The sequence below is a fragment of the Pundamilia nyererei genome, unplaced genomic scaffold (genome assembly GCF_000239375.1).
Source record: "Pundamilia nyererei isolate P.nyererei 1_Seehausen unplaced genomic scaffold, PunNye1.0 scaffold00081, whole genome shotgun sequence".
Taxonomy (NCBI): Eukaryota; Metazoa; Chordata; class Actinopteri; order Cichliformes; family Cichlidae; genus Pundamilia; species Pundamilia nyererei.
The window spans coordinates 1,663,323-1,683,089 of record NW_005187482.1 but is presented as its reverse complement, the minus strand read 5'-3'; the positions used below and the strand labels follow the sequence as shown (position 1 = coordinate 1,683,089).

At 43.6% G+C, this 19,767-nt stretch overlaps 2 protein-coding genes across 2 annotated transcripts; one reads left to right on the top strand and one right to left on the bottom strand.

The window, feature by feature from the left end:
* The first annotated feature begins 260 nt into the window (after positions 1 to 260).
* ddx39ab (DEAD (Asp-Glu-Ala-Asp) box polypeptide 39Ab) lies at positions 261 to 6,172 on the top strand. The gene is made up of 10 exons (XM_005738047.1): positions 261 to 471; positions 1,331 to 1,547; positions 1,889 to 2,016; positions 3,684 to 3,960; positions 4,080 to 4,198; positions 4,333 to 4,464; positions 4,604 to 4,713; positions 4,886 to 5,030; positions 5,174 to 5,321; positions 5,659 to 6,172. The coding sequence occupies exons 2-10, from the start codon at positions 1,340 to 1,342 to the stop codon at positions 5,673 to 5,675; spliced, it is 1,284 nt and encodes a 427-aa protein (XP_005738104.1). The 5' UTR covers positions 261 to 471; positions 1,331 to 1,339; the 3' UTR covers positions 5,676 to 6,172.
* Positions 6,173 to 6,738: 566 nt separating this feature from the next.
* On the bottom strand, positions 6,739 to 15,359 carry LOC102203734 (protein CYR61). Its single transcript, XM_005738046.1, has 5 exons — positions 15,096 to 15,359; positions 13,659 to 13,872; positions 12,546 to 12,989; positions 11,890 to 12,068; positions 6,739 to 9,159 (listed from the first exon to the last, which is right to left on the bottom strand). The coding sequence occupies exons 1-5, from the start codon at positions 15,144 to 15,146 to the stop codon at positions 8,854 to 8,856; spliced, it is 1,194 nt and encodes a 397-aa protein (XP_005738103.1). The 5' UTR covers positions 15,147 to 15,359; the 3' UTR covers positions 6,739 to 8,853.
* Positions 15,360 to 19,767: the final 4,408 nt, after the last annotated feature.

Below are 19,767 nucleotides of genomic sequence, written 5' to 3'. Positions count from 1 at the left end.
ACATCCTGGAGAGGAGTTTTGCCTCGCGCGACTTAAACGTCTAGATTTCATACAATTTTAACGATTTCTGTGAAACAAAAATAAACTAACAAAATTGATCCAGCCTGAATCAATTCCAGGAAGCTGTTTTATATTTAAGGTCACAGGCCTGCATTATCATACGCAAACACATCCCGGTTAATTGTATACTTATATTGCGGCAAAACGTGACTGTATTAATTTATTTCGAGTGTCCCTCCCGAGCTCCCCTACGGAGAGCAGCTCCAACTGTGTCCCGCTTTTTTCAACTGCGACGGACTGCGGCACACTTTTTGTCCAATCACAGGCTGCTTTTCACAGAGGTCGCATAAACGGGCGAATGATATCGACCCGCTTTAGTCGAGGCGGAACTTCCGGTTGGTGGTATTAACCAACTGAGGCCTCTCCATGCGGTTGTGATCTATCGGGGCAGTCGAAGCTAACACCGAAACGGTAGGAATCCTTGAACTACTTCATTGTCCCGCTTGGGCGGCTTTCCGCGTCTCGTTTCACCTAAAGAAGCTTGTGAATTATATTTGTTTAATTTGGGCTGCAGTAGTGTTTGCTATCGCTAAAAATAACCTTTCGTTGTTTGTTTCAGGGGGCGGTGTTACTTAGCGTTTTGTAGCCTAGCATTTGATAGCCTAGCAAAGCAATCGCCACTTAGATTTCCTTATTTACACGAAATATGCCGCCTTTTTGTCATCCATATAACACTCCCGTTACAATTACGAAAAGATCGCCTTCTTATGCCGTTGGGAATATTTAGTTGGTCGTAGCGGATTAGTTGTTGTCGTGTAGAAGAGTAGCTTGCCACGTTAGCAATGGTTATGCAACACAATGGCTTTCTAGTGTTGTATGCGCTTAGAAGCTAACCGGTTTGGTCAATTTGACATCGTCGGTTACGGTTTTGACCTTGTTTGTTATATTGAGTGTACGTGGTCGTACAGAATAGTTTCTGCCTACAAAACACTAGACTATTCATATTTAGGCCTGCTCTGTTGCGTGTTTTCTTGCTTAGCATTTCTTAACCACAGGCTTACTCTTTAAAATTCAGTTCGAGTTATACACAATAGAGCTAATGTTTGGAGTCACGTTTATAACCAACCACGATTTTCATAGTTGCACAAAGTCAAACCCGCCTTGTAATGGTAGAATAAAATAAGACTTTTTAAATGTATTAAAATATCTGCAACAAGTGGGCTCGAATAAGAACCTCGCTTCATATAATCTAAGTAAAGGGAGCCCTCTCTTACAGACACAGATGAAGGACAGTGATCATTAATACTCAGCTGTATTTTCTTTGTTCCAGACAAATACAATGGCTGAGAATGACGTTGACAACGAGCTCCTTGATTATGAAGAGGATGAGGAGCCTCAAGGAGCCCCCGAGAGTGCAACCCCAGCAGGCAAGAAGGAGGTGAAAGGTTCCTATGTTTCCATCCACAGCTCTGGTTTCAGGGATTTTCTTCTGAAGCCGGAGCTTCTCCGCGCCATCATTGACTGTGGTTTTGAGCATCCATCTGAAGGTGAGACGCATTCAACTGTTCTGGTACCTTTTGTTAAATGGGACTAGTGGGGAACTGGAAATTGAGTTTGTTTATGGCATACCCTTGCACTACACTGGTAGAACCAGTCAAAAGCTGTAAGTCTGCATGTTCTTCAACAGCGCTTACCTTATCTTGCTTGCATACATTAAGAATTTTTGAATAGCTTGACTTGCTTTGTGCGTCTAAAAAAAAATGCACCACTCCCAGCAGGACTGCCACTCCTCTTGTGCTCTTTATAGCAGTTCAAAGAAATTGATTTGCAGGTAATAATAAGACTGCACTTAACATTAATATTTGTGTTGTGTTGTTTAAAAACACAGTGCAGCATGAATGCATCCCACAAGCTATCCTGGGCATGGACATCCTGTGCCAAGCCAAATCTGGTATGGGCAAGACGGCTGTGTTTGTGTTGGCCACCCTGCAACAGATCGAACCCGTTGACGGACAGGTTAGTATGTGTGTTTAACATGCTTTGACTGTGCCTTCAATGTTGAGCTTTTCATTTATCGGCAATGAATGTTATTAGTCTGGTAATTAATGAACAAGCCAATAAAGGCTGATAAAGGTCCAAATGTTTTTGTTGTCCTGTTTTTGTTTTTAACTTGGCTGAAGTCAGAGCCACCTGTGAGAGAGCACAAACAAGACTGATCAAAATCAGTCTTAGTCAGAGCTAGGGAATGCCAACAGAATCAATACCCATGGTACCATTTTGATACCAAGATTTATGAGATGCAGCAGTGCTCGTCGTCAGCTTATGCAGGGAGGCAGAAATCCTTCCAAAACTAAAGGAGGCAGGATGTGGTTTAAAGTATTCTATTGTCAAAGAACAGGTGGAAGATGGAAAGTCGTGCAACTGCAACAAACTTCTGTTCTGTCTCTTTTTTTAAGGAAGGCAGTCGGCTGTGCAGCTACTTTGCATTCAGGTGGCTGCAAAATCTAAGATAATTGATTAGCAAGAGGCGATATGCAAACAATAATTGGACTTCCAATTTAGCAAGGCACATGAAAGACTGGTATCCAGAGCTATTTATGTAGTGCACGTTGAGGACGAATAAGTTAAGAGTGACATCCAAAGTTTTGTCCTACAAATCTTATCCAGAATCACAGATTACTGCTTATTTTGTTTGAGACTCCCCATTGTAAAATAACCTTGAAATGTTTGTGCTCACTTAATGTAACTAACACGAGTTACAGTCACTTGCTAGTAACACTAATGGGCTACTCGGCAGCCATCCTAACATCTCAGTCTGGGTCTTGTCAGTAAAATGATGTCAACATTTAAATAAATGATCAGAATTCTAAAACGTTTTAGTAACAGTTTAAGTACCTGGCACCAGCCAGTCATTTTGTTTCACTATCCAGCTGTGTGATTCTACTGGTATTGGTACCAACTGATGTTATTTCTGGGATCATGACATTCCTTATTAATATACAAATAACAGATTTCATAGGTGACTTATAACCAGCAGGTTTCTTTGTTGGGATATGCAGTTTTGAGGACAACAATAAAATATGTTTTAGCAGGAAATCTACGGCGTAATCAGAAACCCGTCTTAACGTTGCACCAAAACCTTCCACATAACGTGACAAGAGAAATGTTACTACATGTTGGGTTGTCTATGTTACGCTTGCGGTTAAGAGGGGTTTCCGTTTAATATGTAGATTTCCTGCTAAAGCATAAATCGGGCATAACGGTCGATTGGCTTAAGTGTTCGTGTCAGTGCTGAAATGCAGCGCAGCCGATCCTGGTGGAATTTGGGGATTTGAGAGGATGGATGACATTCGTTGTGTATTATAGCATCAGTCTATTTGATTGTAAGTGGCATTTTCATGTTGTGCTTATGTGGAAATTATACACCAAAGAGTTGATATATGGCTCAGTTCTGGCTTATAGAGTTGCAGACCTTCAAGTCTAAGGTGTTATAGCTACAGTGGGATGTAATTTTCTTTCAAGGACAGATGCTTAGATGATCATAAAACACTAAAAATGTAACATTAACATTAAATGCATCTTGTCGTTTGTAATGTAAAACTGTTCATTTTAAACAAATTATTCTGCCTACCTTTGACTTTTTGATAGATTTTTGGATTTAATCTGTGTTTCCTTGTCTCCAGGTGTCTGTATTAGTCATGTGTCACACACGAGAGCTGGCCTTCCAGATCAGCAAAGAGTACGAGCGTTTCTCCAAGTACATGCCCACCATAAAAGCAGCCGTATTCTTTGGTGGCCTGCCTATCAAGAAAGACGAGGACGTCCTGAAGAAGAACTGCCCTCACATCGTTGTCGGAACTCCCGGCCGTATCCTCGCCCTGATCCGGAACAAGACGCTCAGTCTGAAGAACGTCAAGCATTTTGTCCTGGACGAGTGTGACAAAATGCTGGAGCAGCTAGGTGACTTTTCTTTGCTTTTGTCTTCCCAGTTTTCACCAAGTCAGCTGCAAAACTGCAGTAGTCAGTCAGAATCTTACCTTAGTCACTTTTTTCACTCTTTTTCTTTCTTCACATGGCAGACATGAGGCGTGATGTTCAGGACATCTTCCGGATCACACCGCATGAGAAGCAGGTCATGATGTTCAGTGCAACACTGAGTAAGGAAATCCGTCCAGTGTGCCGCAAGTTCATGCAAGATGTAAGTAAGCAGCGGAGGGCTGCTTCACCTCTGAATGTCTGTTGTTTTTTGTGAGACAACTCATCTCCACCACTTTCAGTCTGTACTGAAAACTGCTGCACTGAAGTTTTACTTACCTGCTATCTCATGTACAGCCCATGGAGGTGTTTGTGGATGACGAGACCAAACTTACACTCCACGGTCTGCAACAGTACTACTGCAAGCTGAAGGACAGCGAGAAAAACCGCAAGCTATTTGACCTGCTTGATGTGTTGGAGTTCAATCAGGTGAGGGAACATACATCTTTATATTGTTGCAAGCTAATGTTTGTATTCAAAAGGTCCCAAATACTCATTGAAAGCTGTAATAAAAATTGCATCAGAGGTCGAACTCGGTGCTTCCTTAATGCCCGTGCGTTGCCTCTAGGTGGTGATCTTCGTCAAGTCAGTTCAGCGCTGCGTCGCTCTGTCCCAGCTACTGGTGGAGCAAAATTTCCCTGCCATTGCCATCCACAGGGGAATGGTTCAGGAGGAAAGGTGACTTATAAACTCTCAACTCGTAAACATGCTCTGCTGAGCTTCAAATGTGTTGTGTATTTTTGAGAGCAGGAGGCCTCATCCTTCAACTCAACGCATTAGTCTTCAGAGAGTGCTTGTTGATAATCCTCCTGATGGTTCTGTCCTCCTTCCCCTTCTTACCCTCTCTCAGGCTGTCTCGCTATCAGCAATTCAAAGACTTCCAGCGGCGGATCCTGGTGGCCACAAACCTGTTTGGCCGAGGGATGGACATTGAGCGAGTGAATATCGTCTTCAACTACGACATGCCAGAAGATTCTGACACCTATTTGCACAGGGTGAGAAATGCATTTCTGAGCCCCTCTCCTTTTTCATATGCAGGAAAGTTGGCTGTCTTATTTGCTCATCGAGCACCGTGTGAATGCTAGTGGTAGTCCATGTTGCAGTTTGGACTTACTCTTACCTTCTCTGCGCCCCTCAGGTTGCCCGTGCTGGTAGGTTTGGGACCAAAGGTCTGGCTATAACCTTTGTGTCAGACGAGACTGATGCCAAGACTCTAAACGATGTGCAGGACCGCTTTGAAGTCAATGTGGCCGAGCTGCCAGATGAGATTGACATCTCATCTTACAGTAAGTGTTTTTGGTTTTTCTTATTTCTGAATGCCTCCTTAAAAGCATACTGATGTCTTTAATAACATTAGAACCACTGTGATCTGTGGATTAAAGAGTTTTGCAGCACTTTATTATTAAATCATTGCGTTAATGCTGAAGCGTTCCCCACAGAAAATTGCAGTAAACCTTTACTCGGCAACAAGACGCAACAGTTGGTGCTGTCACGTTAACTGAAGCGCTCCTCAAATCCTTCACATATTTAACCTGTTGCTGAAACGTCGGTATGCTCAGCTGTTGCTCATCGTTCTGATGTTTTGCGTGCTCAACTAGTCTCTCCTTCTCTCCCCCTCTGTAGTCGAGCAGTCCAGATGAGTCCCCGGCCAAACGGCAGTCTGCTCTTCGTGGATCTCGTCTTGTATTTGGAAGTAGACGTACTTCACCATTGATTTGAAAGCTCTGCCTTTCCTCTGTTCACCAAACGTTTATTTTTATTGTCAGTTTTTAGGGGGGTTTGGTTTTAATTTGTCTTTGTTTTGTTTAATGGAATTAAAACTTTTTATAAAATGTCATTTTACTGTTGTGGTCACTTATGAGGATGCTGTCTCTGCTCAGTTTTCATTGGTTTCAGTCTCGGCAGCGACAGAGCTTCAGGGAAACTTTCAGAGGAACATGTGATAGGAGTCTGTGCTTTTTCTTTATGTCCAAGCAAGATTTGTATAGGAGATGTTTTGTTTTCCTTCCCAGTACAAAAAAAGTGGCTGTTTGGCTGGTAATCAAAAAGTTGTAAAGACACAAATTTGGCTCATATGGCAGCTCTTTCTATGGATTTTTAACTGAATATCCTCCAATAAATGAAGTCACCACATGAACTGGTAGTGATGAATTTGCAGATTTTGACGGGGCAAAACATGTCACTGTTTAACTGTATTTTTTTTTCTTGGTATTTTGTTTTAAGTATTAAAAATTCAAAGTGTTAAACAAGTGGAAATCTGCTTAGATGATTTAGCAACAATTCAATACTGGATAAACATCACTGTGCAGAGTCATAGTGATGGTTCTCTGCAATTTTTATTGCTGCACAGTAACTCGATATTGGATGTTGATATCTTAAGTGCAGTTGGGCAGACACCAATTTATCTTGCCACTAAGGTAACTTTTCTTTAGTACCAAATAGTGACTGTAGTGTACATGTGTAAATACATGAAATGCCTGCTAAATGTTAACATAGTATGGCTCGTTGCAGGGCTGCTAGCATAGCTGTGAAATTGCAGATCTTTGGCTGCTCCGCCACAGCAGCTGGATCTGCATGTTTGATCTGACTCAATTTAAACCAGATGCATTTATCTGCATGTTAGGGGGATGTGTTAAGCGCTACACCATAGAGTTGCTGTATAATTTAACCTACGTGACAAAAAAAATCCTCTTTTGATAAATGTTCAACAGTGATTGTCAGAGAGAATTTTATTTTTTAAAAAGCGAAACGATGATGAACTCATTCCAGCTCTTAAAGTCAACTGTAAACTAACCAGATTCCAAGAAGAGTTAATCACAAGGAACACTTTTTTTTTTAAGCATAAGATCTTAAGCATGACTCATTACAGAAAATTACAGACTTATTAATGTACACTACTAGTTCTACAGTCATCAAGCTTTCAAAATTGGCACTTAATGCTCATAAAAGATCTGAACCCTGCCTCGTCCAGTGCTAAACTATACATGGACTACTTCAGTATAATGATTGGCCCTTATACAGCAGATAGAACTACAAAGGTAACAATGTGTCTGTACATAGCTGCACTATAGTTTCCCTCAATAAATCTAAAGATACAATATCAAAACCACAGCATCATCATGGGCAAAATAGCAATGGAAAACACAAAAGACATTTCTTAGCAAATTTAAGTTTAAAAAGAACCCCTGATAAGGATTTGGGGCAGCAGATGTTTTGTAGTTGAGATGGTAGGGGGGGGGAAACATTCACCTCAGGGCAAAAATGTGTAATTTATGGCACAAACGGATAAAGTACATTGGTGCATCCACTGAGACGAAGTTACCACTGTATACAGTAATTTTTAAAAAGGCAGTTCGTGATTTCAACTCATCTGTATGTGGATACCAGATTAGGCTGTGAATCAAGGTTGCTGTAAGGTGCTCAAACGTCAACCCAAACACCAAGTCGGGTGGATAATCATAATAAAGGGCTAAGCCATCCGTAACGTACAACCTGAAGATAGACTTGACAGTGTTAGTGTCCTTAGAGGTAGGCTCCTGCTGACATTTGGCAGCTGTAGACCTCAACCCCCTGAAAACAAAATTACATAAAGCTCTTCTCACAGCCGTGTGAAACGACTGAACAGCTTTTCAACAGCATTTCTCAGAAACAGGACGCACTTTAACACGAAGAGGCTGCTCGGTTACGAGCCAGATTAGACGACAGAGCAGTTCCACCTTCAAATCACAAATAACACATTTACCGTGGCACACGCAGCTTTCCAAAATTCATTTATAAAACAAACCAGAGTGGACGATTGTCTCCTTCTGCCATCACGAGTCAGGATTGTACCTGGCCAAATTAGGTGGTCGACTTGTTGGCGACAGAATCCCGAGCGTGTTCTTCGGATGCTCGCGAAATGTCTCAGTTTCTTGTGAAGGCAAGGCGAGGGGATGAGTCCAGCTGCGTAAACAACCTTTGACATGTTTTCCCACTAATGCCTCCAACCACCAAGTTCAACTCCAACTTTATCCATTGTATATACCTCATCTCCTCCTTTATCATTTGTTGTTCATCATTAGATATGGCTTTCTGACCAAATCTGAGCCCGGGGTCAAGTCCTGGTTTGATGGCAGTTCCTCACCCTCTCTCGGGGCTCAGCAGTATTGTCCGTCTGATATTGTTGTTCTGCCACATCGATTCTCCGAGAATAGCAGCGCCACCTTCCCCAGTGGCAGGCTGCTGTGTCATCATGTCTGTCTCGACAATAAATACCAGAGAATAAATACCATAAAATGACCCAAACCACATTCCCGTCAAAACATCTGAGACAAACTTCCATCTTCTACCAACGCCATCCTATTCTTCTTTGTCACTTAGTCTATCAGTTGTCATATACTGGAGTGCGCAGACGTGATTCCAGCAGGTTTGTCAAATCCACACCGTGAATCCTTCAGCACACGAAAGACTTATGCATGTCTGTGTTTCTCAGCTGTTCCCAAAAACAGTTCTAGGGAACTTTTGAAGCTGGGCACTAACATGGGGTCTGCTTACACCCAAAGATTTATTCACAGTTTAAAGTCTGGCAAGGCCAGAAACAGCTTTTTATCTACACTAAAGCAGGGCCTGGTCACTTTTGCGGTTTCCACATTGTGAGGTACGCCCAGTCCGAGACACATTCCTCTTTTCCGCATTCATCCTCAAATGTTTCGGTGTGTGTTCCGCTCATGGATCCACTAAGGACAACTACTCTATAATGGGTACTGCTGGGGCGGGGGTGAGATGGGGGAGTTAATGTCTGTTTTTATGAAGGAATGTAGGTTTGGCAGGGTAACGCCGCTAGTCATTGAATTTGTGCGTGTCCCCATAGAGCCACAGCTGTGGGGGCATTACGGCCTCGTTGAGATGGTTGCACTCGTCGCTGCACTTGCACGACTGGATGAACATCACGGACCTGCTGAAGCGTTCGCCGTCTGGGCAGGCAAAGGTCACGTTAGCTGTGCGTGTGCGACGTGGCGAGCAGCAGCGGCCGTCCCGGCATACTCCACAGTAGTTGGGCCGATAGAGGCGAGTGCTCCTACAGCCAGCATATGACAGACGATGTGGCTCTGGGGCCTTATGGGTGCGAGAGCACTTCCTTCCTTTCTGTGGACGGAGAAAGAAGAAAGAAGCAATTCAGTTTTTCCAGTGAAAAGGCTTCACCAGGTGTCTACAGCCATGCACGCAGGGCTGTGAGGCTGTACTGTTCACCATCCTGGTTTAGCCTGTCACAAGGGGAATGTTTTCCAGTGAAAAGTAAATGAACTGATGTTGATGACACTGACATAAAGTAGTGCCCAAATTTAAAACTTGATGTTGATCCTGCTATAATGTCACCAAAAATCACAGACTGTATATAAAAGGTGGACATGTATATAAACAATATCAGTTAGCAAACAGAGCAAGAGGGTTCCTGGTTCAAACCCCAGTCTGTCTCTGTGCATCTTAACCATCCAGGTGCAATTGTTTCAAAATTGGCCACAAGTGCGAGGAAGACAAAGTAGATAGACCATAAGCTTTTTTTTTTTTTTAAAGCACGTCCCAGTGCAATCCTAACATCTACCACAGTTGTTCCATCACATCTCCCCCAAAAACACTTCCTTTGTTTTGTGTACTTTTGCAGCATTTTTCTATTTTCTTGGTGTTTTCTTAAGTTGCACTGCATTTGACCTCTCAGGGCAACTGTACACTTGATCTCTGAGCTCTTTAAACACTTTCTTGCAGAATTTTTAGTCTTTATTTAGCGATTTGAGGTCTTATCGTTTTATAAATTATGATCAAAATAGCTAATAAAACATAGTATGCTTAATTGTGGGCTTACCTTGTGATTATCAAGTGGCTATTGTGTGAGCATGCAGAGTTTTTGGTCAGACCCTCCAATCACTAACTAATGGCTAATAGAGCTAAATTCATCTTTTATATACACTCTATGATTCCAGTTTACCCTGAATGTGGACCAAACCTTACAGTGATCCAGTGATCCTGACATCCAGTGATGTCAGGAATAGTCAGGGGAACATGAATAACCGCATAAATTCACCTTACATACTTAACTCTACCAGGTCTAAAGGTTGTCGAGATATTTAGAGAATTCGACTCTCTGGGTGATCCATAAAATCTGCTAACAAAGTCTTTCTTTGGCACAGGAGGCATGGGTGTGGTGTGTAGCCGGTTTAAAACTGTGCTCCAGTGAAAGCTTTATGGCTTCACGTTTGCTTGAAATTAGAGCTGCCACCGTACCATAGAGCAGCATCAAGCAACTTGTTATTCATCGCTCATGACGTGAAAAACAAAGTTAATGGGCTGAAGCGAAATAAAAGGTCAGAACAGCAGATGAGCGCCGGAGAGAATAGCGTGCCAGCGATAGTTAAGGATTGACACTTGTTTCCATTAACACCCACAGCAGCTCTGCAAACACTGGGAGAGCTCAGAGAAACAGGTGCACAACAAGCCAATCAGCTTCATGAGTGGCTCGAGGCAGGGGGCAAAATGTTTCTGAGAGTGTTTTGTTTGAAATGTGAGAGAGCAACAGAGTGGGCGAAGTGCTCTTTAAATCACACAGCATAGTGCCACCGAGTGCAGCTGTCGGCCGCGGTGTCACGTCAGTGAAGGAGACAGAGTTATTCCTCTGTCGCAGCAGCAAAAAGTTCTCCGATTCACACTTATGTAGTCAAAGTTCAAACGTGAACATGAAGCCAGTAAAAAAAGTGCAGCTTCGTGAATAAAGGAGCAACTGAAAGTCGCATTAGCAGGTATCAATCTATTAATTATAGACTGTATATAAAAAATAAAAAAAAACCAGACACAGTAAGATGCATTTTGAAGCCTCTGTATTAGCATTTTGGTCACCACCATGATGTTTGGGGTTTTTTGTTTGTTTGTTTTACACAGTTTGCCTTTGCAGTTATTTCCATCTTAAATTCTGTGTTTAAAATTAAAAGCCCCTGTTATTCATATTAATGCAAAAGTTAAAGTGTCTGACCTGTAGCAAAATGTTTAAAGTTGCGCCTTTTACTTTTTTAGTAGTCATCATATTTAGTAGTAATTAAGCAAATTAGGTTTATTATATTTGGGTAGATCAAAGTGATGATGACATGAGCTGTACCATGTACAGGATGGGGCCGTTGCCAGTTACTTTTTTATTATAAGTTATACGTTCCTAATGTCTTCTAATGACTCCAAAGTGTTGGTAATTAAGTATGTCTGTTGACGCTCTGCATCTTCAGAGGTTGTGATGAAGCTACAGGATGTGTTGTGGCTTACTTCTTGGCGTTGAGCACTTGCCGTTTAACCAGGCAAGGCTTGCTGATCTTAGCCCTGTTGAAATTTTACTTTTATAATTCAGTTCCAGTAAAGCAGGATTTCATTAGAGCGTTTTATGATCTTTGAACTGAGCCAGGCTGTTCTCTCTAGTTTCATATTTACTGTATGAAGACATTTACTGTATTGAGAGTGTTGTCAATCATCACAACCAACCCTCTGGCAGGAAATGTGAAATGGTATTTTCAAAACTTTCAAACTAATTAGCTACACTTTGATATACTTGATCTACAACGAGCTGAAGCCACAGGTCTCGTTCCCCTCTGTTTTCATCTCACACAGCAACAGGACTTTGAATAGACAGAATGGATCAAAAAGGGGTCCAGCAACAGAGGGATTCGAGGGGAGGGGGCTTTATACATGCCATGATATTAATACAAGCTGCCCCTCGAGAGACGCTTCTTTCCTGAATCTTATTTAGTCTGGTTGCTGGAACTCCGTGGCTGGGGTCATGAGAAGAAGGTCTGCCTTTATAAGGATCTTTAAAGCATCCAAACACACTCATGCATTCCTCACCTTGACTGGGATGGACATGGAGCTGCAGGGCCGAATGTTGCACAGGCGCGTCTCCTTGATCATTTTACACTGAGCATTGTCATTTGTAACACGAGAAGAAACGCCCATCCCACAGCTCCGGGAACACTCGGACCAGGAAGTGGTCTGAACCACGCACTCATCACTTGTTTGCTTCCAGGCTACGAGAGATGAAAGAAAGGACACGTGAGGGAGAGCGATGATGGGAAAGCCATCAGAGAGAGAGCCAGAGAGAAGCCAGGTCAGCAGGAGTTAAGCAGGGGGAGTGAAGTGGCTACTGGGAAGTTTGAGGGAAAAGCAGAGGTACACAGATGCACAGCACACTGGCCTTATTCACTGAACAGGCAACACTGACGCACAGAGAGGATGATTACAGAGCAGGGAAAGCTGGGTGACGGAGGCATGTGCTGTGAAAGAGCAGTGTGTGTGTGAGTGCGACCAAGAGCACCTCTGGTGTGCAAGGAGCCAGTGGAAAGCAAGCTTCACATAAATGCCAAAACACATGCATGGACGCCGGGGAGACGGCTCACAGCGAGGCCGTTTGTGCATCAGCGGGCTGAAGTGAATAAAGCGTAAACAGGACACTTTACTGTGTAGTGGAAACAGGCGCACTCCACAGCAGGTCACCAACTCCTCACCTGCCAGGTGCTTGTTTCCACGTGGCTTGCCCCACTTGCGTACCGCTTCCACCAGTTCGTTGCCAAGGGTATCCTTCTCCTTTTTGTGTTTGTAAGTGTAAAACTTCCGGTAAGGCTTCGGGAAAGGCTTTGGGTAGGGATACACTGGGTAGGGAATGAATGGAGGGTACGGAGGGAAAGCGGGAGGCTGGGGTCGGCGATACACCGGGGGCACGACCGTGGTTCCCTTGTGGCAGTCGATGCTGAGGCAGCACTGCCCGGGCACCTTGACCAGCTGCGGGGCAGGGCAGGAAGGCGACGCCAAGGGCACGTGGCTGGGGCAAAGAGGCACGCACCCTACTGCTCCATCGATGCAAGTGCATTGGTGTTTGCAACCAGCTCTGAAGTTCTCGCCGTTTTGATAAATCCGACCGCTGTATTCGCAGGAGCGGCCCTCGGCCTTCGCTGGGAGGAAGAGAGAAGACAGGCGAGCTGGTCAGAACGCTTTTAATAGCACACACTTAGTCTTTAGACATCAAATAGCAAGACTTTTATGTGACTGTGTATTTAATGTGTGTGGTGGACAGATGAAAGGAGAGAGAGGACAGTCGCAACATCGCCACATTTAAGAAGCAAACACTATTCTTAGACCAGAAAGGGAACGTTGACTTGTTTACAACGTCCTTTCCCTTAACACCCTGAGTGGGACTCCCCACACAACACCCCGGATACCCCCACCCCCCTTTATATAGCAACACCCCCAAATAAACACATATATAAAAATACCACTGTCTGTGCATGTGTGTTTGTGTGTTTCACGGGCCTGTTTGTGTACACACTGCAGCACTTATATAAATACCGGGGCTGGCCGGGTTTCAGTCACAGGCTCATGAAGGTGCTCTGTTTTTTGAAACGTGGCACAGGCTTCAAACCTCAAGCCCCTATCAAAGAGAAACCCCAGCCGCCCTGGCTCAGAAGCCAGATTCCCCACCCTGAAGTTACACATTGCCTTACTTCAACCCCCAAAGCTGTGCCTGATCTAAAGCAGGGGTAAAAAAAATTAATAAATAATTCACCACTTCTCAACCCTTCCCACCCCCACCATCCCTGCTCTGCCACCTCTGTGGTACATACCCCTGCAGATGCCATGGGTTCGGCCCACATCATTGCCATAATTGCACTCCAGTCCTTTATGGTGGTCACAAGGGCGCCCCTCATGGCAGTCTTGGTTTAGCTGGGCAGCGCACACCTTGCAGCAGCCGCATCCGTCTGGGACTGAACTTACCCCTGGGGGGCAAGATGGGGGCACTGCTGGGCACTCGCACACTACTGGACACTCAGCAGTCACCTGCAGGAAGGGACAGAGTAATTTAACCTTCTGCACCAAAAGGAATAAAGAAAAAAATCACACTGGAACCAGGCAGGACAACAGATTGACTCAAGTTACCCAGATCACAGAAAGTCCTCAACGTGTATGTATGAATGCGTGTGTGTGTGTGGCTTAAAATATTGCCTGAATACTCGGCACTGTCCTGAACCCCACAGGGGTATCTGTAGCCCTCTGTCGCCTTCCGCTTGGCATTCGCCTGGCAAGAGGGGATGAAAGGTACGTTCACTGACCCCCACCTCCCGGCTTCTAAATCTTTTGTTTCTGACCCCCTTCTGTGTCGACACACACACAAGCCACTCTCACCACTCCCAGCATTTATTGGGATCACACAGCCTGTGGATCACAGGGAGCTGTCAGTCTGACTGTCCGCAGTCAGATCACCTACAGTGATCCCTTCCTGACTCCGCCGCCACTCTCTTAACCCGGGCCAAGTTCTGGTGTGCCAGAACCAGCACTGGCACTGCTTTCACTCACTGCTGAGGTTCCTGGGAGGGTTTAAAATTACATTACACAAAGACTGAACAATAACTCGTGAATCACCGTGCATAACATGGTAAGTTAAAGCATCTCCCAGCCAAAAGTCACATAATATTCCTTGAGATATTTATGGAGCGGAACGATTTCATATCGAAGTGTATTTTTATACCCATTGGATAAAATTACTGTGGTATAATTTTAGACCTACAGTTGGATGGAAGCCGGTGTACACATAGTAGGGTTTATTACTTTTACTTGTCAGATAATGTAATTAGACTGCGAAGAGAGTGTAACCAATTACATTTATATAGTTTGCATATATTTCCCCTTTACTTGAATATGCTTCGGACACTAGTGATCACATTTGTAGTGTAACATTACAAAATGTAATGGAAATAAACCGCCAAACAAATCGTAAAATGACTCAACTGACTTTACATGGGACCTCTTGAAACACCGCTCAAGACCTCTTATTGCTCCTCAAGCCTCAATTTGGAAACCAGCCAACCAGAAAGCACAGTAGCCGCCGTATTAATAAGCGATGACAATCTTAACAGTGCTGGGAGCCACTGGGCCATTATTATTTTGGCACGCAGCGCTAACACCAGCATGGAGGGCAGACCCTGACAGCACGAGAGCAGCACGGGCGCGTGAGACCTAGAGCTCGTGCGTTTGCATGAAGGGAGAACACTTCACGTACTCACCGAAGCGACTGTAACCACTTGTAAGGCAGCAAATAATAGCAGCGTCCCCATGCTGTCAGCGTGCTCACATGGAAGACGGGAGAGCGTTTAAAAACAGCGCTCGGTGACAGGAAAAGCCCAAATCCTTCAAGTGAGCAATAGCGTTGGTCCACAACAGTAAAATCCGACTCGCAAAAAATATATATATATTTATATATCCTCACACGTCTTCCACCAATCTCTCAAGTTCTCACAGACCAAAAGTTTGAGCCTTGTTTTTATATCGTTCCCTTTCTTTTTATGGCAACCACGCCCACCCCAGCCCTCCTTTAACCAATTAGGACACAGGCGCGCGGCCAAAGTTGGAAAAAAAAAGAAAAACAGGGCGGGAGGGCATTGGAAGGAGGCGGGGCTTGGACCGAGGGGGCGTGGTCATCCATGAATGCACTCATTCATAAAAATTCAGAATTACTACATTCCAAAGAGGAGCTGGCTCTGGGATGTTTATTTATTTATGTTCGAGCGAAAATAATATTTTCGATGCTTTAAAGTCCTTTTCACACGCAAGCCTCTGTCCGGCTGCCGCTTTGTGAGGAGTAAAATAAATATACGCAGCTGCTCGTCTGCGCTACATTAATACTGGGAGCAGCCATGGAAAACAGCTAGGAATTTCCTTCTGCCACTTTATAAAAATACTATTAGACAAGAGTTGGGCAGATCAAATGCAAACACATGGAGAACAGAGTGTTCCTAGGAGCTGGGTTTAACTGCATAACAGAGTGAGAGGGATGTCTGAAAATCATTGAAATAATCAGTGTAATTCATCAGTTCCTATTTAGACCTCATGTCTCCCACACACAACCTGTTTTCATGGGTACTTGATGGTGCAAGTACCCATAAAAAACAGTTCTGTATCTGTACACTGTAAGAGTGTTAGAGAGGCCAGGGATGTGTGCCTGGACAGTCTCTGTGTCATTTTGACACAGGAAAACCAGCCATTCTCAGTACCTGAACTTGTAGGTAACAAGTCCCTTTTAGGGACTCACATTGCTGTTCTCTTTAGAAGCACTGTAGACATTTTCCACATTAGTACATTCTCAGACATGAAACTGTTCACTGGAGACACAAATGCATGGAGTAGGTTACTAGTTGAAAGGTGTGAGAAGGGTTTGTTGTTCTCTACAATGATTGCTAAGCAAACCTGTGGTCATTTGTCCCGTTACCTCTTTGTGCTAATAGTATAAATATGATAATCAATTATCGATTGATATGTGAAACACCTTTCCAAGGAGTCAAAGCCAAATAGATGAAAGCCAAACGTTATCATTATGAACTGTAAATAAACGATGGACGACATCACCGTGGTTATCATGTTGCCATTTTCCTGTTTTGAAACATCACAAGCAATAGGTGGAGCAATAGTAGAACCACTGCATGCCTTTCCTCTGGAGATGCTTGTGTGTGGTCAGATGAATGAGGCTTGTAGTAAAAATCACTCTGAGTCCTCAGGTTGAGTAGAAACGTACTGTTTAAGTACCAGCCCATTTACTTATACTGCAGAAACTAGGCTCGCCGTAAAGTATACCGTACTTTATTGTCTATTTTAGTGTAAATAGGACCGTAATTCAAAAAGTTAACATCATGATGTATTCAAAAATATTTGAAAGTACTGAGTTAGAACACTTACTCCTCAGGAAAGTGTTTACTGCACTTTTAGATCAAGTGAGAAGTAAGGTCATGTTTTCTATAGACTCCCACAATTTTGGACTTTTTTTGCAGCCAGAGGGGTTGCCCCCTGCTGGCCAGTAGAAATAATGCAGCTTCAAAGCACCTGCTTGCTCTTAGCTTATCCTTTTAGACACTGTTTTACACACTCTATATGATTATAAACACAGAAAACTCTCATCTAAAAAACACAATTTCAGTCTTCAAGCATCAATTAAGGTAGATTATACATATTGCATGCACCCCCTTGTGCAAGTGTGCTTACATTTGTATGTCAGCAGCTCGTTCCACAAAGCAGGAGCGTGCACTGTCATACATTATACATATGCACAGTGTGTCCTCACTCGCACAAAGGCCTACACAGAAAACTAAAATTATGTATTCACCAAACCTCCATCCTCTTCCCACACAATCCATCTCTCTCTGTCAGGGCATGGAGGTGATGTAACAGGCCCGTGTAAACAAGCCCAGCGTGGTGAGAGAAAATGAAGAGAGGAAAAAAAACACGGGATTTTGCTGAAGCTTCTGTGTGTGCACCGACCCTCACAAAAAGGCACACACACATATGCGCTGCAGTCTGAGAAATACAGTTGTTGTTCTGAATTTTTAGGTTCCATTGACTCATCAGAGAATCTGTACTTTCCACTTTGGTCTCAGTCTCATCTGCAGCAGATGTAATAAACAAACTTGTTGGGTCTCTTGGAGATGGAAGGCATAGTCATCAAAGCAAGTGGTGACCTTTGTATTCTGAGCTCAACGGTGAACGTCAGCCCATAAACCCACCCAAACTGCTACAAGAGTTGGCTGGAAAAGCTCCCTGTCGCTGCTATTAAAAAAGGGAAGGTGCAAAAGGACAGGAGGGTAATAAGGAAAAGAGGAAAAAAAAGGCAAGCCATGGCAGGTGAGAAACACATCAAACCTTCAAAAACAACTCATTGGAAATAAATGACAGACAGGGTGTGTGTGCGAGACAGAGAGAGAGGTGTAAGGCACATGGAAGGGGCCAAGGAAATATTAAATAGTGAGAAATAAAAGATAGAACAGGATAATAGTGTGAGGTCAGTGGAACAAAAGCAGCTCGCTTTTCACACGTGATTCTTTGCTGCAGAGAACGAAACGCCATGAGCCGGGAAGAAAAGTGGTGGTTTTAGTGGCGGGGGGGAGAGGGGGGGACTTTCTGTGTCTGTGAGAAAGCGTGTGTTTATACACAGAGGGGAATGGAAGTGGAGGAGGAGGACGAGGAGGGAGGAAGACAGGTGTGGAGTGTTTGTTTAGGAGAGCTCCTGCCACACCTGCCACGACACTCCTCTTACTCTTTCAGTGGCGCGGCCAACTCACAGAATTGTGGACATACACACTCCGAGAAATTCGAGATACAGCTGGTGCTCAGGGTGTAGCCAAAGGTGTCTGATCTCAATAACACGGTAAACTGAGTATTACAGGGACTCCTTTATGCTCTTTTCCAGCAGAATGGGTTTTTTTTAATTTTCATATATATCTCAAACTGGGCCTTGATGCCGTCTTTTTATCCTCAGTCTGTAACAAGCCTTTTTAAAATTCCTTTACCTTTTAGGCTACTCTCCCTTTGCCAGCTTCCTTCTGATTGGCTGTCTGTTTCAAAGAGAAGGTTTAAACCGCAGGCAGGTGGGGCTCCTTGCAGGCATGCTAATTTGATACCCCGACTCTTTTACTGCAGAACTATGTTATTATTAAACATGCAGAATATGGATTTGGCATAGTCTTGCTGAAATAAGCAAGGCCTTCTCTGAAAAGAGACCCGCTGAATGGCAAATGGACTGATTTTTTCACCTTATCCACAAGGAGTCGCCACAGCGCACAGCTCCACATATTTTATTTGGCATATTTTAACATCAGGTACCCTTTCAGAAGTTTGAGTAGAGCTTTCCTACTTATTTGGGATCACTTGGAGCTGATAAGTTTAACTCATAAGAGCCCAGACCCATTTTTACTGCCAGGAAAACTATGGGAAAGTCAATTTTGAAACTTTAACAGAAACTTTCCTCAATGTGTAAAGGGGCGATGACACCTGTGTCACCATGGCTTCTTATCATATGGGGGCAATCGGTTTATTTTTCAGCATAACGCAATAAAGTTGTGATTTTTTTTTAGCAAAGTATCAAAAACTTTATTGAGCATGAGTGATGTATAAGGTGCACTCAAAACACTTGCACACACTTGTAAGGACATACTGCCAGGGGATCAAACTACCAATCAGCTAGCAGACGACCTACCTCCTGAGGCTGGATAGCAGCTCCAAAACCTTCTATATACTCTTCAGTGTTCACGTTGTCTTCACAGAACAGCAAGTTACCCTTGCCAACCGAACGCTCCCTCTCCTCTTTAGCCTGTGGCTGATGGACCGCTATCAGAATTAAGCCAGTCCATTTGGCTGAACTGGGTCCAGAGTAGGCAGCAGTGTTTCTAGATCTTGCTTATATAATGTATATTAACTTTATTAATCTTGAGAACCCTGTTTCTTTTTTAAAAACTGTAACAGAAATAGGGCTGTCTTTGGGAAAAGTCAAAGAATTTGTTATTAGCGGTCCCTTGGTAATTTGAGGCATTTCTCTGTTGCCACAGACGGATTTAGGATAACTGACAAAAAAAAAGAAAAGAAAAAAAAGAGACCAAGGGTACAGACTGTTCCAAAACAGGAGAAAAAGGAAAGAAAAACAAGCATAGAGCGAGGTTAGGAGAGTACCAGTTAGCAAGGATGAGAAGGGGGCAAGGAATTTAAGTCCCAAAGTTATTTTTAAACTAAGGACAGGAACTCTACTGTTGACTCCCCAAACACAGAATCATAGATCGGTATAGGAGCAGAGCTGGGAAAAGAAGACAGGGAGCTTATATACACAAACACATAGACACACACACACACATACACACGCTTCATGCATCTGTCAAGTGCGTCATCCGGTATGTGCGTGTACATCCAGGCACATGCATC